The sequence below is a fragment of the Chrysoperla carnea genome, chromosome 2 (assembly GCF_905475395.1).
Source record: "Chrysoperla carnea chromosome 2, inChrCarn1.1, whole genome shotgun sequence".
NCBI classification, from domain to species: domain Eukaryota; kingdom Metazoa; phylum Arthropoda; class Insecta; order Neuroptera; family Chrysopidae; genus Chrysoperla; species Chrysoperla carnea.
The window spans coordinates 23120989-23146511 of record NC_058338.1 but is presented as its reverse complement, the minus strand read 5'-3'; the positions used below and the strand labels follow the sequence as shown (position 1 = coordinate 23146511).

Here is a 25523-nt window from a genome sequence, read left to right as displayed (position 1 = left end):
CAGGGGCTGCGGCTCTCATTTGCGGGAAATTCAAATAGAACGATATTTCGTGTTTTAGATTTTAATATTTCTATATCCATGATTTTAGATTGCCTCAAGCAATATGCCTGCTTTTGATTGGCTGCGGCTCTTCACACTCTCAATTGCGGGAAAATTTAAATGGGTAGCGAATTCTGCGTGTGTTGTAGATTGGTCCGAGCAAAAAACCTTTCAATTTAAAGTAAAATCTTTTACCCTAAAGAAAAAAATGTATTTTTTTAAAAATACAATTTAGAAATTAATTACAAACATATTTTTAACTAATTACCCTTGGATGAAGGAATATACGTTTAATATTCCTATGACCGACTAATTACCTATAGATTACATCGTAAATAATTCGTAAAATAATAAAAATAAAACTTCACTTATTTAAAATAAAACTCAAAATTATGTGCTTTTAATACAAATATATTTTTTACAATTCAAATATCTTTTTTTTTTTTTTTTTTTTTTACATATACATAATATTAAAAAATTTATAAAATTTAAATCGTTAAAACATTAACTTTTAATATCTTAAATAAGGCAGCTTAGACCCATATTTGTTTTATACTCCGAGGTATAAATGGGATTAATATGTAAAAGTATAGTAAGAAAACGTTACGAGATTCAACATTTGACTTTCCAACAATTTATTAAACTATTCTTGAAAACATTAGTGGATGAAAGTGCCTGCATTACTAGCGGAAACACTTTCCCTTTTGCCTGGACTGATTAAAAATAATTTTTTTCTAATTTTCAGCTAAATTAGTGTTATATAGCAGCATATTTGCCCCAATACGAAATTATAGGCTATAGGCATTTTTTTGGTCAACACGTTCATCCACCTATGTCTTCTATTATTAACTACTAATTAAGAGAAAAATTAAGAGAAAAAATCATTTAATTTGTACAGTGTTTGGACGGAATTTTAAATAGTAATTAACATATCATTTAATTAAATTTAATTTATACTCTTATATCTTTTATTTTCCAATTACGTCATGAACACATTAATATTTTTCTTGATACTTCGTTCAATGAAAGATCGTACTCACTCTTGTGGAATTTGGGATAAATGGAATGTCTTATTTAAAAAATGCAAATGCTCTTATTAACTGTAATCGAAGTGAGCTGTCATGGAAATTACATTTTTTATTTCTTCTTTCTATAAAAACTTAGGATATTAATCAAAAGTTATATTCGGCTCTGGAAACATATAAATTTACAAGTTTACGAAAGCGATCTTCGAATGAATGGAGTATACGATTGTATAGTACACTTATTAAAACACATTTTCGAGATATTAACTTGAATTTGTATAAATATTTATATATTTTTCATTAATAATTAAATTTAGTGTTAAAGGCCACTAAATTTTTGTCATTATCAATTTACTTCCTATATGCAAATATAACCAAATTTTGATTCGAGCATCAAAAATGGTTCACACGGATTTAAAATTGACTCAATCAATAAAATATTTTTTTATAGCATAGAGATTAAAGACCTCATAATAGAAAACAAAGAATTAGCATTTCATATCTTTAAGCGAGCGATAATAAATCTCTTGTTTAAATTACGCTTGTACATAAAATACAGGAAAAATAAACACAAAATCCATGATTTCGAATCATTTACCGTTTAATTAATCGATTGGCTTTTAATAAGTTTATCTGTAAAGTTTTACGCTTTATTTTGGAGTGTAAACTTTTCCAAAATAATGATATGATTGCCAAATCCGAAACAAATCTGTGAAAATTTCTATGTTAAGCGTTTCATCGAATCGGAGTTAAAATTAAGTAATGATTCACAACTGATCTTAAAATTGTATATTTTTCAGCGGAAGAAGTGCAATAATTCCCTACAAATAATCAGCATAGAATGTGCGTCGAGTACTTTGTAATAAAACTAAGTAACTTACAAATCTAGAAGAGTTGTGTTCGAAATGGATTTGTTTAAATAACGGTAATAAGAGTCAAAGTATGCGTTTTACTTCATCGAGCGATAAAATCGGAGTATTCGATCAATGCTTCCAAGTGAAATTTCAAGTAATATCGCTTAAATCATTTAGCCAATGTTTAATTCTTATTAAGAACAATGCTTTTCTATAAATAAGGAGTACGTGTTTTAAGTTGGAAATGCGAGCGACACGATGGCTAAGACTTTCTGGTAGTGGAGTTTACGCTTTAAAAGAGCCCTTTCATTTCGAACCTACATATACATCTAAAAAATAAAATGTCATTACTAAAATTTTAATATTTACAACAATTAATAAATTGTAAGTTTCATAAAAATCGCGATATAAAAAATAATAAAATATGTCTTTAATAATAAATTTTTGAGACATTGACTTCGAGAAACTCTTAACTTAAACTTATAAATATAAATGTCAACAAGTAAAAATTTTTCGAATATGTCTGAATGTGAGTTTTACTATCACATTTTCTAGTGGATTTTATCCTTAAATTTTCCAATAAATTATTCTTTTAACAAAAATTAAGCTTTAGATTCTTGTTCTAATTCGAATCTGGTTTGTGAGTCTTTAAAGTGCCGTTGTTTACGAACTTGGACATTTTCTTCAACCAAAAATAAACCAGCTGCAATAACAAAGCCAACAGCACCGACAATTGCTAAAACAAATGAATAGCCGAACCAATTATTTTCGTGTCCTGGCATCCAGCCATCGGTATTACCCCATATTGCGAAGACAATGACACCTATACAGCCACTGATACCTGCGAAAATATTATTATTTAGGAATTAATAATATATACTAAAAATTATAGGAAAATTAAGGAATATAATATAATGAATTCTATATTAAACTATAGCAGGGAGGTCAGTAAAGTATGACAAGTATGAACTATTATGAAACCCACTTTTCGACAAAATTTAACGAATTTAACAAAAAATTTTCACAGACTCAGAATAGGGCTTACTATTAAATACCAAAGTTTCAGAAATTTTGACCGTTTAGAACGCGAGATAATTAATGTCTTAGTTTCCAATTTTAATCAATTTACATAAAAATGACGAACTTTGGCATTAATTATTTCGCGTTCTAACCGATCAAAATTTCTGAAATTTTGGGATTATTTTTAGTCTGTGAATTGGTTAAATTCTGTCGAAATTGGGTTGGTTTAGTTCAAGCAATGGAACTATTTTAAAGGGAAAAACAACAAAGAAATTAATGAGAATCAAATAATTTAATTTTTCCAATAATAATTATTGAAAAAAAGTTATAATATTTACCTCCAACTAAACAAGTCAATCCAATTCCACGTACAAAAAGTGTAAATTTATTCTGATCAGGTGAACAACATAGGAAATACATTAATACCAAAACAGCGGATATTAAGGCGCAAATAAATGTAATCGTGTAGAAAAATTGTGTGGCAATCATAAAACCTGAAAATAAATATAATTCAAAGTGAAATATTCTATGTTATGTATGACACTTAATTAAATTATGTTTAAAAATGCAATCTATTCATAAAATAAAGTGCACGTGTCTAACACCATTTATAAAATAATCAATAATATTAAGTGACCTAATTATTATACAGGTGGCCTAAAAAATATTTCTAGTTCAATAATCGGAGTATGCATTATTTTTAACTTGGGGGAGGTGGCGTAGCAACAACCCTTAGTAATCTGATACCAATTTTAATATTTAAAAAAGAATAATTTTTAAAATAATCAATTAATTTTTTTTTTATCTTCAATTTCGTTAAAACTCAGTATACAAGGTAATTTTGACCCAAAAAGTTCAAAAATCGGGTGCATTTGAATCGATCCAAATATTGCGATATTTCAGAAACTCTGAATCCAATCATTAAATTAACCCGATTTTTATACTTTTTGGGTCAAAATTACCCTATCCACCTAGTTTCATCAAATTCTAAAACAAAATTTTTTTTTGCGATTTTCTCGATTTTTTCAAAGGGGTACCCCTTAAAAAAATTGCAAAAAATCGAAAATTTTTTTTTATCTCCAATTTCGATAAAACTCAGTATATAAGGTAATTTTGACCCAAAAAGTACAAAAATCGGGTGCATTTGATGACTGGTCGAATAGTTTTTGAGATACGGACTAAAATCGATCCAAATATTGCAATATCTCCGAAACTCTGCATCCAATCATTAAATTAACCCGATTTTTATACTTTTTGGGTCAAAATTACCCTATCCACCTAGTTTCATCAAATTCTAAAACAAAATTTTTTTTTGCGATTTTCTCGATTTTTTCAAAGGGGTACCCCTTAAAAAAATTGCAAAAAATCGAAAAATTTTTTTTATCTCCAATTTCGATAAAACTCAGTATATAAGGTAATTTTGACCCAAAAAGTACAAAAATCGGGTGCATTTGATGACTGGTCGAATAGTTTTTGAGATACGGACTAAAATCGATCCAAATATTGCGATATCTCAGAAATCTGCAACCAATCATTAAATTAACCTGATTTTTATACTTTTTGGACCAAAATTACCTCATCCACCGATTCTCATGTTAGACATGGTAAATTGTCTTTAAATTTTAACAGCGTTTGTATTAAGCTTTTAATTACTTATATTAAAAGTTTTGAAGATCTTAAGATTAATACTTAAATGACCCAACTACCTTAAAAGAAATTTACAAACCTGGTATTAAGAAACCACGGATTTCATCGTATCCCTTAGTAAATGGATCAAATACCCATCTACATCCAACAAAAAATCGACGTTGATATACATCGGTAGGATCTGGTAATGATCGGAAACAATGTGTCCATAATCCAAGACGATCAAATTTTGCCCCTCTTATCCGATAATCGGATACGAGCCAACTGGATGTTGAAAATGCAATAACCACACAGAATAATGATATGAGATAAATAACGATAGCCAAATTACCAGTTAACGTTCGATTCCTCATCTTGATATTTCTGTAATAAAAGAAAATTTTCTAATTACATTATATTTATGGTGGTGTTGATTACGTTTGTTTTTTTACGTCATATAAGTAAAGAAAGATAGCCACCCTTACATAGTCACACATACACATAAGACACACACACACACACACACACACATGACTGATATTCCCATATCATACATACTATATAATTTGCGCCCTAACGCGTAAACAGTTTATACATTTTTTACCCGTTTTTCGAGAATGTTTCACAAGACCACTAGTCGAAACTACATGCAAATTTTCAACTCCCAATTTTTTATAGTTTTGGAGAAAATGGACACCAAATTTTTGTCCTAATTGGCGCCTAGCGAGTAAATAGTGACGTTTACGAAATAATGTTTCAAACAAAAGTTGTTTATTTTTTTATAAGGAACATTTTTTACATTTAAACTTTTGTTCTATCTCTAACGGTTTACAAGATTAGTCCAACGGACCTAAGACTTAACTGATCTATGTTGCTCATTTACGAACTCGGTCTGTCTTTTTATGTTCTGAGCACGCCAGAAAATCCAAACTTCTGGCCAAGGGTCAAAATTTTTTTATTTTTTAAACCCAAATTGTTTTTTTTTTTTTTTTAAACCTTGACTGACTTAAAAATTGACTATGATAGTTTTTGTACTGGGTGGAAACCTGTTTTATTTATAAATACCAATTATTGAAGAAATTTTAAGAGAGTAAATTACTTTGAAAATAATGTAAACCCATCCCCGATTCGTGGTTTTTCGATTTATAACAGTAAATTTTTAAAATTCTTCACGTTTAGTAAATGGTTTTATTTGAAGATAATCAGTAATTTTTCGAACCAAAATTTATTGTAATCCATTAAATAAAACAATGAAATGATTGATCAAATTACCTAAAATTTTGTATACTTTTTTAATAATAAATTTGAAAAAATAAATTAATTTATTTTAAAAAGCTATTAATACTGACTATAAATTTATAAATATTGTTATTAATTAATAAAAACAAAAAATTGTTTTATTTTCATCCATAACACATATAAACAAAAGTTTAACTCATAAACATTTACCTGTAATGCAGTTATAAAATAGTTGATGATGGGTATTTTGTTACATACACTAGTTATTCATTTGTTTACTTAAAAATCACAATTTATTGATTTGATTTGATTTGTTTTAAATAAATAACAACAAAAATATTTTTTAAAAGGCACACCCATACGTTTTTAATTATTTACACGTAGAAAAAACTAGTAAAATTATATTGGAATACACCTTACAAACTGAATACAAAACGTTAGCTATGAGTCGTTGATATGTTGCGGTCGGGTGGAGGTGGAATGTTTATCTTTGTTGTACAAATGTGTGTATGGAGTAGTGTTGTCTTTGTTGTATAAACGTGAACTTCTTATTATGACTAATATGTGAATGAGTCTTCTTTAATAAAATGTGTTAACTTGGAGTCAAGAAAGTTTTTTTTTTAGTAGTTAGATAATTAATTTAGGGTGGGTTTTTAATTCTACAAATTATAATATTTAAGTAATTGATTGATTTGCCTATTAAATTTTATGTTATGAACGAAAATAATAAAAATAAAAGTTGTTTATTTTTCATAGTAACTTATAGAAATCAGACGTCGCCGTGTTTTTAAGTCTTCGAAAATTACCTTAACGCCCCCTTATATGTGACCCTTTTCATAAAAATTTTGCTTTTTTCTTTAGTCTTTGTAAATCAAATTGGCTGCCCTTCTCGTACAAAGCTTTTTCTTTTTTAATCTTTCCCCGGAGTCGCTAGCCAACACGAGGCCTCTAGACAGTTGCCTAATGGTTAATCCACAATCGAGATTTAGGTTGTAAAATAGTCGATAACAAGTCTGTAACCAGTCGATTTTCGTGGCTATTTGTTTAGGAAATTTCATTTTGATGGTAACAAACTGGTAATTATTAACTAATTTGCAATCAGAAAGTTGCGCCCGTGCATGGGAGCTAGGGAAATCGATCTGTAATCCATCAGTAATTATCGTTATCCACCAGTAATTCCTGTAAACAATTTAACCACTAGAAATAAACATCTGATTCATAGTTTTTATTTTCATACAAAAAAAAAAATTATTTTTTTATTTAAATCTGGAGAAGTTATACCTACCCATGCCCGGAAACTGAAGAAAAACCTCGAAAAACGGAGTCTCCGGAATCGAATCCTATTCTTTGTCCTCCCGTGGTAACTTAAAATGAGAAGGAATGATTAAATTATTTATTAAAGTCTGATTAAACTTTATTATTAGGAGGGCAGATGTATGTCAAAGAGATTGCTAAAAAGATAAAAATTTTATAAAATATTCTTCAGCTAGGTAAAACTTAAATAAAATTTAAATTTCATGAAATGTAAAAGAATTACACAAGGCCTCAAATTTTATGAATTGTGTATATTTATTCTATTGTTATAAACATAATTATAAATTTTCATAATTGAATGTCATGTGAACTTCGATTTAATAGTATTTATATTTACCTCTATATATTTAGTTTATCAAAAAATATTTTTTTTTTTTTGGTAAAAAAAAGAGAAACTATTCTGATCGACTCAGGGGATAAAATTTTTACCTTCGTCCCTGCAAAGTTACAGTTCTACCCTTCATAATTACAACGTAAGCTACAATTTTAACTTGGGGAAAGGATTTCTTAAAAAATGCACCAATTATAGAAAGGGTAAATAATTCTGATAGCTGGTGTATTTAGGATCTAAAAACTATGAAAATTTCCACTCAAGTGGGATTATTGAATCGATAATTTTCAATAAATATGGTATGTTTAAAAAACTGAACGCAATAAAAATTAGTTTCTCTTACAATTATTACGAGGTTTTGTATATATGGAGATCGTCGAGATGTTTTACAATATAATTCTTGTTTTAATTATTAAAATTTTTTCTATAGATATTTGTTTATATTAAATAAATTTATGATAAAAGATACTATTGTAATAAAAAAACAATTGAAGGGTAAAAATATTTATGTCCTAAAAAGGATGATGAAGAATGAGAAACCCGACTACTTTCAATTGTACACAATTAATTTGTCTACAGTATTAAAGCAAAAGCGTTCTGAAATTTTAGCGTGTACTGCACGTAAAATAATGACTTCGAATTCATAAACGAGCAAAATCGGAAAATGAATCATAGGTATATGGAACAGAGAAAGAAGAAATATTCAAAGACAAAAAATATTCGCTTTATAAAACTTTATAAAAACAAACAAGTTTTCTACCATAATTTTTTCTACGAAATTGTATAAATATTTTTTGTATAAGTATTAACATAATTACTTATTTAAATTTGTTCGGAAATAGTATTCAATTTTCAATGTAAAACATATATACAATCCCTAGACTTATATTATAAACAGTGTTGCCAACTTTCAACTCTAAGGCCCACTAAACAGGCGATAGAAAACCACTAAAAAACAAGTAGAGAGTATTAATATTGCCAGAAATGATATTAAAATATTAAATTATTTAAATTATTTGCCACTAAAGGTAGAAAAATTGTAGAAAAAAACCACTAGTTTTAGTGGTAAAACCACTAAGTTGACAACACTGATTATAAAGTAGAGTGTCGTTAATATGGTAACTCTCTGAAATAAATAGGTATTCTGTAATTAAATAATCATTTATTATAAACAGTTCAACAACTTATACATATATGTAGATTATTTAAACAATTAACTCATCTATTTATTATTTTTGTTTGTTGTAATTTATTAATAAAAAGTTATCATGATGATTACTTCAAATTAACCAACTTCAACGAATTCCCATATTATTTTAGAATCAGCCAGCAATTAAATAAAACAAAATATTTCATAAAAGATCATAAATAAAATTTATTTAAAAAAATAATAATAATAAGTTGTATAATATATTAATCATAATACAATTAAAATTGGACGGATAAAAACTCTGTTCTTTTGCATTACTAAAATATAAACATTTTATTAGCATTTAAATTAATAATTTTATTCATTTTGAATTCATCTGATCATATATCAAATTAATAAATCTGTGGCATATTTATATAATTATTTGATTTCAAGCGCAAGCTAACAAATTCTTCGCTAAATTTCTGTATATTGTAATATGCCGTCTTATCGTACACAATGTGCCATCATTATTATTAGCTTGCTTTTACATCAAATCATACAGATTTTTCTTAGAACGCCAGTTGGTAAACGAAACCAAAGCAAATTTGGTAATATTTAAATTAAAATATGACGTCGTTACACTAAACTGAATTAGTTATTCTTGTTATAAAACGTCTCAATTCGAAATCAACAAAAATTCATTTTAGTAAAAGTGAAATCAATAAATCATGTAAAAGGCGTAGTAACTACTATTAAATCAGATGACGTCAAAGTTACTAATAAGCGATTAAAATTTATAAAAATTAATTTTGTTCTTATACCTAATAAAAATTACATACAAATATTTTGATATTTTCCATCCTTACACCAAAAACACAAAATGTTTAAAATAACATGACAGCCTAAAGACACATAATATGTGTAAACTGTATATTATACAGTTTTTGGTATATTGCAAACTATAGTCTCGCCATTTCTCGCGAGCCATATATAGTCTCGAGTATAGATAGTTATGCATGCATATGAATGTGCGAGTAAAAATAAAAGCAAAACAGTTTTAACTGAGAAAATTATTCCATAATGCTATGTAAAAGTAAAAACTTTAATTTCCACATTCATTTGCAGGAAATCCTAATGCGCCAAAAAATTTTCCCTTGGGCTGTGTGATTATTAAATGAAAATTTACCATTCTTTAAAATGTGATGAAAAACTGATACAATTTATTTCTAATGCAATATACCTTAAACGAAATTAACGGATTTGTGTATTTGGTATTGGAATGACAATTTATGAAAATTTTTTTCATGAGATTCATGTTTTATTTAGATAAATTTTTAAAAGTTAAGGCAGTCATAATTGACCGTTATTAAGGCATACATTTTAAGATTCACACATTTTGTACTAAATGAATACTTCAAAGATCCATAATGATTCGTTTGACCAATCTAGATGGAATCTTAAAAACAAATATATTTCCCTTCCAAAACAGTTAAATCAGTCAAACGAATTACTAGAAAAGTAGTAGCAGATTTAAGATTATTGTACGATTGACTTTTGCTTTAAGAACGATAAGTGTGCGAAAAACTTAAATTATTATATTTAAGTATTCATCCATTTTTAAATATCAGTTTTTGTGTACCAAATTAAAAAATTTTGGATGTATGTCAAAATCATCAAATACGATATAGCACGTATTCCGATAAATTGTAAAATCAATTCGAAATATTCAAAAAAAATTTTAATAACTTTGTTCAATCACTAACACTAACTATTTTACGACTCAAAAATTTAGTGCCGTTTAGATTCTTTAAAAAATGGTCATTTTACATTGAACAAAGTAATTAAATTTTGTAAAATACTCATGAAAATGTCTAAGACATGATAAAATTGTTTATAATAATAATATTTTTTACATTTATATACAAAAATGTTGTTAAATATCACTACTGTGCGTTCCCTTTCTCACATCCATATTGAATTGTTGGCTACCACCATGGCTAGGATCGCGAGTTTCTTGTAAACGTCGATAACGAGCACGACGTGCTTCTGTTAAAAATAATGCACCTGCTGGAAACAGTAATAGTGAACCTATTGCTGCCAATGCAAACGACCAGGATAAATCATTGTGTTCCCAATTTGGCATCCAATCTCGGCTATCACCGTAACAACCAAATATTAGCACAGCAGTTAAAGCACACACGGCTGTAAAAACGACATTATTAATATAACTCAAAAACAGAAGATTTTTGATGGGATTGCAGATTAAACGATAACCAGACAGAAAGGCGAACATCAAATAACAATGAAAATAGGCAAGTATTAAACAGTATATAACACCTCAAATAAAATACGTTATGCGTTGTTATATATTTCCACTTGATACTTGCCTATTTTCGTTATTATTTCATATTCGTCTTCGTTTTTGACCACAGCATGACCCGCAAAATGTCAAATATACCTGTTTTATTAACATACCTGCAATTAGAAGATCAGCAGAAATTGTAAATAACAAAGTAATATATTTATCATGATAACGGCTGCAACAACAGTACATTGCAGTTAAAAATCCAGCAATTAATAGTAATGTAAAACTTAGTGTCATGAAAAATTGGGTAGCGATGAAAAATCCTGGTAGCAAAATATCATGAATAATATAATATTCTTCTTCGAAAACCCACCAACATCCAACAAATTTTGTGTCATACCTTCAATAAGAGATGAATCATAATAATTATATATAATTTTATTCAAAATCGATTCGCAAAATTAAATATCAATTTTGATGCTTTCGAGAATTTTTTTTTTGGGTCATTACATCTTAAATCTCGACAATAAACAAAAAACAAGTGAAAACAAACAATTGACTGAGTTAATTGTTGAAATACCATGCATAGAGTGTTGATTATTACATACTGTACAATTTACGCTTAATTTGCTCCCTCACGGGTAAACAGTGATGTTTACGAAAAAATGTTTCAAACAAAAGTTGTTTATTTTTTGATAAAGAAGATTTTTTATATTTAAACTTTTGTTCTATCTCTCGATGAGCGTCTACGGACCCATAGGTCAAGACCCAATTGACTTATGTTGTTCATTTACGAACTTGACCTCACTTTTTATGTCCTGAGTACGCTGTAAAAATTTCAGCTTGATATCTTTTTTCGTTTTTGAGTTATCGTGTTGGCAGACAGACGGAAAGACAACCGAAAATGGACTAATTAGGTGATTTTATAAACAGCTATATCAAAATTTTGTTCATAGTATTAATATTTTTAAGCGTTACAAATTTGGAACTAAGCTTAGTATACTTTGCATATTACATATATGCATGGTATAAAAATTCATAATGATATATTGTTTATAGCTTCGGGATCTAACGGAATCCATAAAAAAATTTGGCGCTCATAAAAAAACATAATATTATATTCAAGCAAGATAAATCGATCTGTAAGAGCAAATAAAAAATACTTACCAATGCCGAATATCTTCGAATCCATTAAAACAAACTTCCCATAAACCTTAAAAATATATAGAAAATATTAAATTTTAGTGATTTATAGGTTAAAATATCAAATATTTTGTGTATAGGTAATAAAATACAGGTGTTTTATTTAATAATGACCTGTAAGTTCACGTAAATAGTATTAGGGTTTGCATAAATGAACACAAATGTGAACTGTATAACAAGTGTCTTTAATTTGTACATTTGAATTAAATGTTAACCACACCTATTAAGTTGACTTTGAAATACAAATAATAATGTTCACTTACCTAATTGTTGAAATTTTGGTTTTTCTAATTTTCCGTCCGTTTGTAGCCAGCATGGTGTAACAAATGCAATGAAAATAAACAAAAATGCAACACCTGTTGTTATCACTGCAGCTAAACCTGTCTTCGTTTTCGCCATCTCTAAATAACTACTGATGATTCAATTCGTTGATGAATAATATGTAAACAAAAAGAAATGCCAACATTAAATAAAAAATAAATTAACAAGATGTAATAACAATATACAACATAGTTAATTGTTTAAATACGCTGTATATGTAGTTCACTAATAACAGTTTCAAACAATTAATTTTATCTTCAAAAATTCAACATTTGTTTCTAGAATCAATAAATTTCGATTTTTGCCCCAATTTCCTAGATCAGTTTTTTTTTGTATTTTATATATACGCATTTAGACTACCAAGTAGTCATCATCAGTATATGAATTAGCTAATCGTAATTACCTACTCTTATTATGTATTTTACTCGTTGCTAATTTGGTGGCGGACTGCAGTATTTAAATATTTTGCAAATATTTAGGACGACATTCAAACTAGCAAAGCAATTCAGCAAATTACCGAACATTCACGATCCAAAAGTTTTGGCAATTTTACACTGATTTCAGAATTTTAATGGTGGGTCCACACGATACAGACTATTGTTTGTACATACTGAAAGTCTGAGTAAAAATGTTCATGTAAAGACTTTACCAGCATATCGACTTAAGTTTGCACTGATTTTTTGCGCAGACAAAATTCTATAGAAGTCTGTGTAAAGTTGGTATCGTGTGGACCTACCATTAGTTATCCTATTTGCAAATATATGTTTTAATTAGTTTTTTTATGAGGCCCAACTTTCTAATCTAAAAGTGTTATTCTATCTTCCCTAGGATCTAAATTGACTATTATAGCAACCTGGAGAACTATATACAATATGTTGTCAGAACATGATGCCGTCATCAAACTCAGCAACCTTTATTTAAGTTATATTTTGATGAGTTAACTACAAAACGAGATATATAATAGATTAAAATAATCCACCCTGTATGGGACACCCTGTATTTACCCGAAGAAACTTTTTATATAAAAATTAATTTTAATTTTTTTATTTTTAGTGTTCTATGAACCAACTGACCTTCGTAAAGCAGGGAAGATATTTGAAATAGGCTGCGAAAATGGAATTAGTTTTATGTCACCAAACATCATGGAATTAAGAAACATAGCTAAAATTTTGAATATCAATTGTGAAAAATCTCCAGACAATAATATAATTATGGAAATGGCCAAACTAGGCAAATTAATTACTTCTAAAATTTCATCGACCATTATTATAACATTAGGTTCAAAAGGAGTTTTAATCGTATCGAAACGTAAAGCTGATCAAGCATATTTTAAAAATATGAAATTTTTAAAAACTGCAGGACAAGATGTTTATGTGCGTTTATATCCAACAATAGAATTAAATGATATAATTAATGTAAACGGGGCTGGTGATTGTTGGGCAAGTGGTTTTATTACGGGAATGTTAGCAGGTTTAAGTGAGGAACAGTGTGTTGAAGTGGCATTTAGAGCTTCTAAACGAGCGTTGTACTCAAAGAGTCCGGTTCCAGATCGATTATTTCAATTAAAAGATGTAGATTTATCGTTAAAATCGTCTTATAAGACATTATGATAATTCTTAGCTCAATACATTTTCAAATAAATACTAGCATAAATGTTACTTCTATAAGATTACATAATAGATAGGCTCATTTAAAAAAATCTATATGAGATATGGAGATATATACCATACCCATTTTAAATAACCCGACTGAAAATTTGGAAATAAACCGGTCAAGTTTCAAGCCGGTTAAATCAATAAGTCGAACTCGCACACAAAGGGTTCAGTACCATCCATCAGGATATATCACTATATACACATTTAAAATACTTTTGTAAAAGAAACAAGAGAGGCGCTATATTAATATGTACAAATTTTTTAAGTAATATTGTCTGATTTAATAACGTCTTGTGTTTTTTTAAAAATTCTTTTTCGTATATGTATCTTCTTTTTTATTATCCAGTTATTCAACATATCCATTTTTTCATCACTTTTTAATCACTTTTATAATTTAATTATTGTATTGTATTAATTTCTAAATATTAAAAAAATATTCATTTAAGTTTAAAAAATGTCTTTATTTGTAGTTTGATTTCTAAGCTGGAAATCTATAATGAATACCTAATATAAACAAAAATTATTTCTTAATTCACAGACTTTCGAGGTACTCTTTAGAATCGAATTTTGAGTAATTTCTATTAATAAAAATAGAAATGCTCCGAAATAAAAGTGCTAACTTAGAACAGCTTTGTAATTTATAACTGCGACTAAAGGTGAATTTCAGGAATTAATTTATCACATTTTCTATTGAAATGACTGAACATAAATTTGAAAGGCCCTCTTACAATTATGGATTCTTTGTTTTTCGATTGAAAAGTGCTTAAAAATACGAAAATATTTGTATGATCATTTTTATTTGCTCAATGGTTATCGAAGTCATTTTTTTGTTCACCTTTATTGATGATAATCGCATGTTCTAGAATTATTAAACACTCACTTTAATAATTGTTTATTTGCCATGGGAACTATTAACGAATTTTATAATATCTATTTATAAACACCTACTTTCGAAATGTTTTCCAACAACCAAATCGATTTGTTATATAATTGTGTGTAAAATTATATTTTTTGTTGTATAAAATAAGCTTTCGAGAAATTAATTATGAATTACGGTTTACCTAAATTACCCGGATATAATTTTAATGATGTCACCGTAAGTATATGTATAATATTTAAAAGAAAATGTGAGTATTTGATCAAATAAAATATTTTTCTAGAGAAACAGGTATCATGTGAGCCAAAAATGTAAAGTTCGTAATGGATATAGAACTTTTGTGGAAACAGATGGTTTGGGTATTGGGCATAGACCATTGGACATTGACTCTGTAGGATATTTAGATGTTGATAAGACTACACGATTAGTTTATATAAGGGCTGTTAGAGCTCTATTTTATATAAATAATAAATTAGAGTAAAGAAAGTTTAGTAAAAATCATTATTAAGAGAACTCATTTAAAATTTTCAAAAAAGCAATTTTTTTTATCAGTTTCGCATTTAAGATGAAGACACCCTCCTATTTTCGTTATTTATAAAAATATCGGATTTGAAATATTGCACTATAAATAACGAAAGTATGAGAGTGCGAGTCTACGACTAACAAGGAATAAATTGGCCGAAATTGTAATTTCAGTCATTAAAGACTTCACTTGGATTGGATTCTATCTTACCCCATAAAGACTCAGATGTAAATCTTCTAAAACTATATCATATAAGCATTTAATTTTATATTCATTATTACAGATTGGATCCATCGCTTATTTATGGTCGTGCAAAAAGTGAATACACGCCAAAATTTATACCACATTATGCAGTATACGGCAACAAATGCCTCACATTTAGGGCATATTACAAACAATATTTACCATTGTCACCAAATGAAGATTTCTTAGTACATTATGTAAACATTCATTATTTTTTGGAGGATGATACCATAACCGTAATTGAACCAAAAATTCCAAACAGTGGATTTTTAGAAGGGCGAATTATAAGGCGACGTCGAATAGAAAAACCAAACAGTTATAAATTCTGGCATTGGAAAGACTTGAATATTGATATGGACATTAATTTACAGGGTATTATTTTTCATACGTTCAGTTGTGATCGTTTCACCAAGGAATTTATGAGGAGCCAAGGTATGCTGCACTTAATGCAAATCAAGATTAATTTTTAATATCTTTTATGTCGTTTAAACATATCTTACGAATGATATACCCCTCAACCAGGCAGCAATATCCTGGACCTTTATAGAATATATCAGAATTTTTTGTACACCTATTTATTTAAGAAATTTTGTAGGTATCGATATCAACTGTGATGATACATTCTTGCAAAATTCTCCAATGGAAGAAATCGAACCAAAATATCATTTATTCAAGAGACCTCCATCGGGTAGCTTAGAAAATACTTACAGGCGGAAATATGCGGGCAGAGATGATGTTTTAAATTTCCTTTGTATCTGGGAAAACGATTTATTAGAAAAACGTGAATTTGTTCTAAGTTATTTCGTAGAAGATGATACCATAACTATAAAAGAACTATTAAAAAGAAACGATGGCCGCGATCCATTTTCAAAATTATTAAGAAAAACAAAATTACCAAAACATGAAAGTAATTTCTTTCATTCGATACTTGAAGACAATCAGGATATGATAGAATATTACGGGCCTGAAGATTTAATTATTGGAAATAGTATAAACGTATTTGGACGAAAATTCCTAATTGTAAATTGTGATACGATGACGAGATATTTTTACAAAACAATTTTAAATATTGAACAACCAAATGAAATTGATTGGAAAAACGATACAAATAAGAATCGTGGAAACCCGATGGAAGATGAAATTAAAAACTATAATTATAGAATGGCAAAACAAACAATTAAATATCCTAAAGATGAATTGAAATATATTTTAAATGCAAATAAGTATCTAAGATATTCGGCTGATATGATTTCTTCTCACCCAGAAGATTATGGTAGAAAATTTATATTCTCATATGCATTGGCTGATGATACAACAAAAATTGTCGAATTAAAACAACCAAATTTCGGTATGTTATCAAGCTAAATTAATGAAACCATATAGTCAACTATGCAAAATGAGGCTGAAGTCTGTGTAACGTTAACTTTATGACGTTGATTCTGACTAGATTTAGGATAGGGTAGGTTAAAGGATACAGTTGATTCTTAATCTGTGACCTAAATCACTATCCGGACTTATAATCTTCTCTATATATAAGTCACGTCAATCCGCTGTTCCGTTATGGCGTACAATGGAAAAGGGCGTTATGGCGTACAATAGTATGGGAGATATTTAGCGAGGATATCGCTTCAAAAAAAGACACAATCCCTCAAACTATTTGGATATGTTCAAGGGCAGCAGAAGAAATTTGACGTAAATTTGAACAAATTTAAACTGCGAGAGGTCGTCAAAGAATGGTTGATCCAAATGTATCAGTTTTCTCACGGCAAAAATTGGGGGCTGGCAGAGAAGATGAGTCATCGTTTCCTCCACTTCTCACTGTGGGAAAATCTGCAGAAGCCGTGGTGCTCTGGTAGCACCAAGCTCTCAGAATGCTTGCTCTTCAACTAGTACTCTGTAATACCCGCTGTTAGTCTGTAGTTAGCCGCTAATTTAACCATATTTGTTACCACATAATGCTTGAAAAGATAGGTAGACCAATCTCAGAGATTTTATCTCCGCTTGGCTGGGCATTACTTCCCCTTAGTACACTCTAAAGTGATATGGCAGATGGGATGAGAGTCTTGCGGCTGGATTCTCAGAGTAGAGACAACATCCTACTCCTTCCTTCAAGCTTAGATTCGTTAGCATAAACTAACGCGCACTTTGGCTTAAGTTCTGATCCCATTGACATTGAGCTTGTTACACTAAAATTGAAATGAAATCACCATTAAAAAACATTCATAAAATATAATAGAGTTAATCATTTACAGGTATAACGGGTGGTACATTTTTAAGTCGACAAAAAATTCTTAAACCAAACTCAGATGAAGACGAATATTATACAGCTACCGATTTTTATATTGGAGCTATTATAAATGTTTATAAACATTTATTTCGTATTACTGGTGCTGATTTATATGTACTTAACTACATTGAACAAAATCGAAATGAATTTCCAATGAGTGTGTATGAAAATTTAAAAGAATATGCTTTAAAGCAAGGCTTTATCAAATCATCCGATTCGAGTGATTTAATAGCAAAAATAGACGAAAATGATCCATGTTTCGTAAAGCAATTAGAAAATAATGAAACACATATTCAACAAGATACTGATCCAGATGCACCTACCGTTGAATGTAGATTTCCTATTGCCGTTCAAGGACAATTACAAGATAAACAATGTACCCATTCTAAAGATTTAAATTTAGATATTCGTGACAGTATTTACGATGAAAATAAAACAAAAACAGATTACAAACCGGATTTCGATAACGATATAAGTAATTATATTACCGAAAAAGAGAATAAAATCGAATGTCCAATAACTGGTGAACCTGGTATGGCAACGCATTCCAAGAAAATGGTTACCTTTGCTTTATAAATAAGTTTTTCTAGATTCGATAATTAATCTTCCCATAACAATAACATCCCCTTCCTTTAGTACACATTCGATTCGCTTACGTTCGAAAACGCTCTCTAAAAATAGACTTTCGGTTAAAAAATGTACCGCTTAGGAAAAAACAAGCGTCAGACGTCTCTAACTGTAACTTTAAATTTGATCAATGTATTTTTTTTTTTTTTTTGGGTTTCGCCCATTTTAGTATATATTAAAAGTTTTTATAGACCTCTCACAAGGAGTGCTCATACGAGTTCCGATCGTGATATCGTATATAAAACTGAAAAGACCAGGATCAAATTAATTCCTTTACTAAATTTCGTTACGATACTCTAAAATAAAAGGTGAAATCACTTAATCTTCGGGCTGGAAACGTGAATGGCCGACTATTAAATTTTGTTGCTTAGGTATTTATACATTTTATTTACATCATCATATTACAAAAATTTTTTTTTCAATTATTTGTCATTTTTTATTTACTATTTTTTAATTCCGAATATGAGTGAAGGATTACCTAAACTGCCAGGATTTCATTTCACTGATGTAGCAGTAAGTATTTTTTTTTACAAAAAATGTAATGGCAAATAAGAAATGAATCGTCGAAATTCATTTTGCAGAAAACATCCTTTCCCAAAGCCCAAAAATTACGTTTTTTAAATGGGTATAGAATTCCTGTGGTTGATTTTAATTCAAGTGATTATACATCAAAAGATGCAGCACTTAGGTATTTTTATTATTTAATTTTTAAGCAAATTAGGACTGAGCCCTAATCTTTCCATGTGCACTGAAAATAAATTTCCTTGATCAATTTCTTGCTGTATTAATAATTAATAATTTCAATGTTTTAAATTTAGTTACGACCCATCGCTGACATATGGTCGCGCTAAATCAATTGTTTATCCTCAATTTATACCACGCCATGTCCAATATGCAAATAAATGTTTAACATTCCGTGCCTTTTTTAAACAAGGAATTCATGAATCTCCGGTAGAGTTTTACCGAGTTCGTTATGTAAATATAATATATTTTCTTGAAGACGATACGATCTTAGTTATGGAACCAAAACTAGATAACGCTGGCTTTCCACAAGGACGATATTTAAAACGCAGTAAAATACCCAAAAATTCTATTGGAGAATATTTGAATTGGAAAGATTTTAACGTAGGAATTGATATTGCATTATATGGGACAGTTTTTCATTTAACGGATGCAGATTTATTCACAAGAGAATATATGAGAAGTCAAGGCATTGATATTAATCCCAAGGAAGATGAACCGCCAGATCCCTACCTTCAACAAAGAATAATGCGAAATACTCCGGAAACGCATGTCACCCCAATGGTCGATGATAAATTACGAAGATTAGTAGAATACGATGGAAAAATATTGCGCTTTTATTGTGTTTACGATAGTAGAGACGAATATGAAAGTGGTGAATTATTTCCTCATATTCTTTACTATTATTTAGCAGACGATACTATTTGCATTAAACAGATACATAAACGCAATGATGGCTTTGATCCTTTTCCAAAAGTAATGAGCCGCATGAAAGTGCCTAAAAATATGATGGATGTACCTGTTTCGCATCCATCTTGCTATATGGAAATTTCAGATGCAGAAATAACAGAATATTATCAACCAAAAGATTTGCGTATTGGTGAAACTGTTTATATTCTTGGTAGACGTTATTTACTTACAGATTGTGATGCATTTACTAGAAATTATTATAAAAAAATGTTAGATATGGATCAAAAACCAAAAATAGAATGGGAAACATCAATTTCACAACCTACGCCAAAGCAGGTAAACATTAAAAATCACATTACAGCTTAGATACACATAGAAATTACCAAAGAATACTCAGGCATATCAAATGATTTGGTGGTTAACAACCCCCCTCCAACCATTTAGAATCTCTCCACATAAATTTGATCTAACAATAACTAACATTGTAATCCTGTAAATGCAGCCAATTATGAAACGCATTTCCACAGACTAGTTAGCTTTTATTTATCAAATTTTGCTTGTCTCTTTCCCAACATACCTTCAAAAATTCACTTTGAAAGCATCTTCCCCACAGTGAAACTTCTGATGCATATAGTACATTTGGTGGAAATATTATTTTCGAAATGATGAAACTTTTTTCAGGTACCTCCTCATATTAGCAAAATAGGTAGTTTGGAAGACAGTTTATCAAATGTTTTAAATTTAATCCCGAAGAATATTAAAACGGATGTTAAAAAACAATTACATAATTTGGGTAAACAACTTAGATATTCTGCTAAAATGATTTCAGCACACCCAGAGGACGCAATAAGAGAATTTATAATATTCTATTTTTTGGCGGATAGTGAAATAAAAATAATGGAACCGCCAATCAGAAATTCTGGTATAAGAGGTGGTAAATTTCTAACAAAAAGCTTGGTAGAGAAACCTAATTCCGATCCAGAGAATCCTGAATACTACACACCAGCTGACTTTTATATTGGAGCTATAATCACTGTAAATAAATTTATTTTTAAAATAACTGGAGCTGATGTATATGTTTTCAAGTATATGGTTGCTAATAAAGAGAAATTTTCACAAGAAGCCATTGACAGTGTTCGTAATTACCTATATCATACAGGATTATTAGAAGAAGAAATTCGGGATCAAGTTGAACGACAACAAGAACAAGAAAAATTTGAAGAAATTCAAAATATTGGTAGTGTTGCTGAATCAGCAACAAAAGCTTTAGATGTTTGTCTTGAAAAATCTCAAAATATAGATCGCGAAAGTTATTTAGATCCAAGGACTGTTAATGAAAGAAACGCTAAAGAATTACCTTCTGTTACAAGGAAAGACCCTATCGATAAACCAGACCCACAAATGCATGGTATTTTAAGACCGGTAAGAGATTGCAGATATCCACAGTATGTTGGAGATAATCCGTTATCCAGTGAATGTGAACAATTAGTAGATCCACCTAAAATACCATGTTGTCTAAAACCTGAATGTCCGGAACTGAAAAATATCGATAGTATAGAACGAAGTAGAGAAGCATATTATGAAAACTTGGCAGATAAACATAAACAAATTTGTGAAAATGCGGAAATGTACTATAATAGATTATGTACTGAAGACGATTCTTCAAGACCTGAAGAAAAGCAAAAGAAATGTGTTACATTTTCAGATGAAATTCATCAAAGATCACTTCCACCAGAAGAGAGATGTGAAAATACTTGCAGTAAAACTGATTAATTTTTAATAAACTTAATTTTAGTTTGTAATTTTATAATTTGATATTAAAATAAATTTGATGTCTCTACAGTACAATTTTATGGATCGTTAGTAGATTCAGAAAAAAAGTATTACAGCTTTAGGCAAGCTATTGATTGATCCAAAAATTGTATCGGGCTAATTGTTCATGTCATTTTTGTTCAACGAGCATTTTTGTAATCTACATAATCTATTATAGTACAGTAATATTTAATTTTATTGTACTATTTCCATCCATACTTTCAGAATCATTTTAAGAATTTTATTATTATAAGAAAACGTTTTATTTAAATGTTGATAATTCTTGTTTAAAATGTCTTTTTATGCAATAATTTCTTATAACAAATATTTGTACAAAAATTTTGTCAAGAATATTTTTTTAAATTTTCTTTTTATAAATTTTATAATGGGGAAGACGCATGAAAATCATGTTATAAACAAAATAATTACATAGGTGGTCTAGATAAAAAAATTAACTTTCAACGATATTGCAAATGGCAGTCTACTATAAAAATATCGGCATTGTAGAAAAAATGAATAATCTACGGTGAAAGAAAAAAATCTCCAGTTAAATTAGCTAACATAAATGGCGGTTTTTTACATTCTTTAAAGAAAATTCAGTTTGATATTGATTTGTAAAATTGTTCACCTTTTTACGAAAGAAATCATTCACCGATCGTTCAATTTTTTACAAAATAATCATATTTTTCTGGGTATGATATATAAATTTAGAATTGAACAAAAACTAAATGCCTCTTCCCCCTTAATTAATTTACTAACCATTTTCTTTATGATTATTTTAATTATTTTAGTTTGATATAAATATTATAAATTATTTAATAAAATATATAACAAATACAGTTAAATTCAATTAATTAATACCCATATAGTGCGGGAGGGATACATTTCATTCAATAAAAAATTTATATGAGTACGTACAACTCAAAAATGTAACAATTTCGATAGGCTATCCAGAATCGCGTTTACGTGATTTTTTATGGCATGAATGAATGTATTGATCTAAAATATTTGGTGGCATTGAAAAGGTATTTTTGTAAAATAAAAAATAAACAAAAGAGACAAATAAACGCTACGCAATATAAATAATTACAAGAACAATAATAACACATGTAACAAACATCCCACCAAATAATAAGTATTTATCTTGAGTTACTCTTTTTTTTATTAATTGCATGGTATGATTACTTAATCCTAATGTATTCGCCATATCGATGATACGCCTTTGTGCTCCTTTTAAAGTTCCACGTTGTGAACGTAATGAATCCAATACAGAGCTACCTATAAATAAAAAATGGGAAATAATAATTGTAGAATAAAGCAGACTATATGCGTGTGTATACAAATTGTTGAGTGTATTGTACCGATTGCTGAATAGTTGGTATGAAAAAGGGAAAATTTTCAAAAAAGTAGTATAATTTCGCCACATTATCAGAATCCGATCTAAGGAAGGGGGAGGAACAACCGAACAAATGTCCAGAGCGGCAAATATAGGGGCCGCATATTGAGACCATCGAAGGAACCAACTATTTCAGTATGTATAAATTTTAAATTGAGGAAAGAAACAAAATTATCCCGAATTTTTTACCGATTTTACATTTCTGAACTGGCAAACCTTTTCATTCCGTTTATGTTTTATGGGAATTATTTCCATTAGTTTGTTTATGAGTACTATAATATTTTTGGGAAATACGATTTATCCTAGATTCTTACAATGTGACATTTTATGTGAAATATGAGATCAGGCTTATCTGGAAATGCAGATATTACATAAAGGACTGAAATAAATCATTTATTAGGCAACAAATGGTTCAGATATAAAACAGTATGTGAATTTTACCCGTATATAACATCTCATCTATTCCACGATTAGCATTTTGTAAAGATGAATTATGTTGTAAAGAATAATCAATATTAATTGCAGTGTCTGGATTTGGAGCAAACTTTCTATTCAATAATTCCTCACGCTCATTAATTTCCATCATTTTTTTCTGTTTTTTCTTTTCTAAAACTTGGAATGCCGCTTTTAAATGTCTTATATCATATTTTAATTGATCTACACGCATCTTAGTGCTTGCTCTTTGATCTAAAGGTGTTTTGAATACATAAGTATCCAATTTTTCACAATTTCTAAAGTTAAATAAATAATTAGTTATAATGTAAAACACTTTTAAATATTAATTGTTAAGCTTACTTCGTAACTCGATCAATTCTCTGTTGAATTTCATCTTCAATTCTGGGATCGCAATCAATGTTTTCAAATTTTTGAAATAATTGTTGTACCTCAATTATAAGTTTATGCGTTTCATAATATAGGGGCTCCATAATTAATTCATATAAATTACACTACTTATTAACTAATTGTAAAAAAATCATAAAAATCAAAAGAGTAATAATTTCATTACAGAATAATGATGTGGTATGTTTCTGACAGAACACATAATCACACATATGTTATATTTTTTTAAAATAATCATAAATTTTTATCATAAATAAGATCTAAATCAAAATCCATATATACCGTGTGCTTAATTGGGATCTGACATATGAGCGGGGCTAAAACAACATGGCTGACATAAAGTGACAAATTTTAAAAATAACATAGCTATACATACCCTTTGTGCAATTTTTCAAGAAGAGAATGATTAATATTAATGAAATTTGTTGTTGGAGACAAATAAAACCGAATAATCGTAATTTTACTGAAGGTGAATTACTATTGAAAGCAGGGCATGTGATTAAATCAAGTCGAAAGTGAGGAGGATGTGCTCAGTTTAACGTCATACTGTTTACAAACAACTAATTTAAAAGAAAAGCCTCATCAAATCGATATAGGTAAATAAATATCTCTTCAAGTATTCTTGATGTCAAAACACAGTTATCTTTTTAGATTTAAACATATTAGTTCAATAATACATTTTAAACATTGTACTTACTTGATAAGACATAATAATTTTTTTTTTTAAATAAAGTGAGCACACTTTTTGACTTGGTAAGATATTTTTTAATTGCAGTGTTTTCTGCCATAATTTTAAGGCATCAATTTTCTCAAAGTTACCAAAATAATTTTCAACTTTCATGTTATATTTGCCTGCTTGAGGCAAATTATGAAAACTCAGATCTGTATTCTTATTGGAACGACTTTGGCAATTTTCACACAACACTTTACTTTTCTCGTGCTTTTAAATTGAGAAAAATATTTTCCAGACATCATTATTTAATTTTTTTATCAAGTATTTATTATTGTTCTAATTATAACTTGCAAAAAGTAATCAACTCCAAACTTTTTAATGATTAACACTAAAAGCTGTAACTTGAAATTAGTTTCTACTTTGAAAACCAGGTGTCATGCCTCTTTCTTGTCAGATCCCAATAAATGACTGCACAGTTTTTGAAGATTTGCACCCCACAACGATATTTGAATGACATTTGAAAAGTAGTAATATTTTAATTTAAACGCATGATTTACTGCAAATTTTATAAGATAACAGCGCTGCGGTTAAATTAGCTGCCTCAGCTCCGTCTACTATGCTCCCTGCCAATAAACTTTATATTAAACAATACACACCCTGTATTTTTTCTTTTACTTCACAGACTTCATAATTAATATAGACTGAAAGCGCTGGCAGCATAGATAAAATAATAGTAATATCTTTGGCTAG

General features: G+C 28.8%; 6 protein-coding genes across 6 annotated transcripts in view; 3 read left to right on the top strand and 3 right to left on the bottom strand.

The window, feature by feature from the left end:
• The window catches only part of LOC123293131 (pseudouridine-metabolizing bifunctional protein C1861.05), a 352323-nt gene extending 337978 nt beyond the window's left edge, over positions 1-14345 (top strand). Inside the window, exon 9 of the mRNA XM_044873846.1 lies at positions 13463-14345. Coding sequence (XP_044729781.1) covers positions 13463-14019 — 557 coding nt within the window. The 3' untranslated portion in view covers positions 14020-14345. The remainder of the gene's footprint in view (positions 1-13462) is intronic.
• LOC123293135 lies at positions 528-6242 on the bottom strand. Its single transcript, XM_044873851.1, has 4 exons — positions 6014-6242; positions 4665-4948; positions 3277-3432; positions 528-2759 (listed from the first exon to the last, which is right to left on the bottom strand). The coding sequence occupies exons 2-4, from the start codon at positions 4936-4938 to the stop codon at positions 2521-2523; spliced, it is 669 nt and encodes a 222-aa protein (XP_044729786.1). The 5' UTR covers positions 4939-4948; positions 6014-6242; the 3' UTR covers positions 528-2520.
• On the bottom strand, positions 10210-12508 carry LOC123293134. Its single transcript, XM_044873850.1, has 4 exons — positions 12352-12508; positions 12053-12098; positions 11056-11285; positions 10210-10782 (listed from the first exon to the last, which is right to left on the bottom strand). Exons 1-4 carry the CDS (start codon positions 12485-12487, stop codon positions 10514-10516), a joined length of 681 nt encoding a protein of 226 aa, XP_044729785.1. The 5' UTR covers positions 12488-12508; the 3' UTR covers positions 10210-10513.
• A 764-nt stretch (positions 14346-15109) lies between the features above and the next one.
• Positions 15110-18570, top strand: LOC123292563 (EF-hand domain-containing protein 1-like). Its single transcript, XM_044873275.1, has 6 exons — positions 15110-15160; positions 15225-15418; positions 15748-16139; positions 16303-16824; positions 16900-17055; positions 17960-18570. The coding sequence occupies exons 1-6, from the start codon at positions 15110-15112 to the stop codon at positions 18568-18570; spliced, it is 1926 nt and encodes a 641-aa protein (XP_044729210.1).
• A 470-nt stretch (positions 18571-19040) lies between these two features.
• Positions 19041-21825, top strand: LOC123292561 (EF-hand domain-containing protein 1-like). The gene is made up of 4 exons (XM_044873274.1): positions 19041-19134; positions 19203-19309; positions 19440-20388; positions 20734-21825. Exons 1-4 carry the CDS (start codon positions 19084-19086, stop codon positions 21823-21825), a joined length of 2199 nt encoding a protein of 732 aa, XP_044729209.1. The 5' UTR covers positions 19041-19083.
• Positions 21826-22927: 1102 nt separating this feature from the next.
• LOC123293189 (probable Golgi SNAP receptor complex member 2) lies at positions 22928-24285 on the bottom strand. The gene is made up of 3 exons (XM_044873923.1): positions 24056-24285; positions 23702-23991; positions 22928-23142 (listed from the first exon to the last, which is right to left on the bottom strand). Exons 1-3 carry the CDS (start codon positions 24184-24186, stop codon positions 22934-22936), a joined length of 630 nt encoding a protein of 209 aa, XP_044729858.1. The 5' UTR covers positions 24187-24285; the 3' UTR covers positions 22928-22933.
• Between the last annotated feature and the right edge of the window lie 1238 nt (positions 24286-25523).

What these genes read in the sequence shown, in the direction of transcription:
- LOC123293135 (XM_044873851.1), bottom strand. Translation starts at nt 4,938, where the DNA reads ATGAGGAATCGAACGTTAACTGGTAATTTGGCTATCGTTATTTATCTC. An exon ending in CCGTGGTTTCTTAATACCAG is followed by an intron (nt 3,433 to 4,664) that starts GTTTGTAAATTT and finishes ATTTATTTTCAG; the next exon opens with GTTTTATGATTGCCACACAA. An exon ending in ATTGACTTGTTTAGTTGGAG is followed by an intron (nt 2,760 to 3,276) that starts GTAAATATTATA and finishes ATATTTTCGCAG; the next exon opens with GTATCAGTGGCTGTATAGGT.
- LOC123293134 (XM_044873850.1), bottom strand. Translation starts at nt 12,487, where the DNA reads ATGGCGAAAACGAAGACAGGTTTAGCTGCAGTGATAACAACAGGTGTT. An exon ending in TTCGAAGATATTCGGCATTG is followed by an intron (nt 11,286 to 12,052) that starts GTAAGTATTTTT and finishes CTCTTATTGAAG; the next exon opens with GTATGACACAAAATTTGTTG. An exon ending in TGCTGATCTTCTAATTGCAG is followed by an intron (nt 10,783 to 11,055) that starts GTATGTTAATAA and finishes TCGTTTTTACAG; the next exon opens with CCGTGTGTGCTTTAACTGCT.
- LOC123292563 (XM_044873275.1), top strand. Translation starts at nt 15,110, where the DNA reads ATGAATTACGGTTTACCTAAATTACCCGGATATAATTTTAATGATGTC. An exon ending in TATATAAATAATAAATTAGA is followed by an intron (nt 15,419 to 15,747) that starts GTAAAGAAAGTT and finishes TCATTATTACAG; the next exon opens with ATTGGATCCATCGCTTATTT. An exon ending in GGAATTTATGAGGAGCCAAG is followed by an intron (nt 16,140 to 16,302) that starts GTATGCTGCACT and finishes GAAATTTTGTAG; the next exon opens with GTATCGATATCAACTGTGAT.
- LOC123292561 (XM_044873274.1), top strand. Translation starts at nt 19,084, where the DNA reads ATGAGTGAAGGATTACCTAAACTGCCAGGATTTCATTTCACTGATGTA. An exon ending in TTCATTTCACTGATGTAGCA is followed by an intron (nt 19,135 to 19,202) that starts GTAAGTATTTTT and finishes TTCATTTTGCAG; the next exon opens with AAAACATCCTTTCCCAAAGC. An exon ending in CACAACCTACGCCAAAGCAG is followed by an intron (nt 20,389 to 20,733) that starts GTAAACATTAAA and finishes AACTTTTTTCAG; the next exon opens with GTACCTCCTCATATTAGCAA.
- LOC123293189 (XM_044873923.1), bottom strand. Translation starts at nt 24,186, where the DNA reads ATGGAGCCCCTATATTATGAAACGCATAAACTTATAATTGAGGTACAA. An exon ending in AGAATTGATCGAGTTACGAA is followed by an intron (nt 23,992 to 24,055) that starts GTAAGCTTAACA and finishes ATTTAACTTTAG; the next exon opens with AAATTGTGAAAAATTGGATA. An exon ending in AGATGAGATGTTATATACGG is followed by an intron (nt 23,143 to 23,701) that starts GTAAAATTCACA and finishes TTTTATTTATAG; the next exon opens with GTAGCTCTGTATTGGATTCA.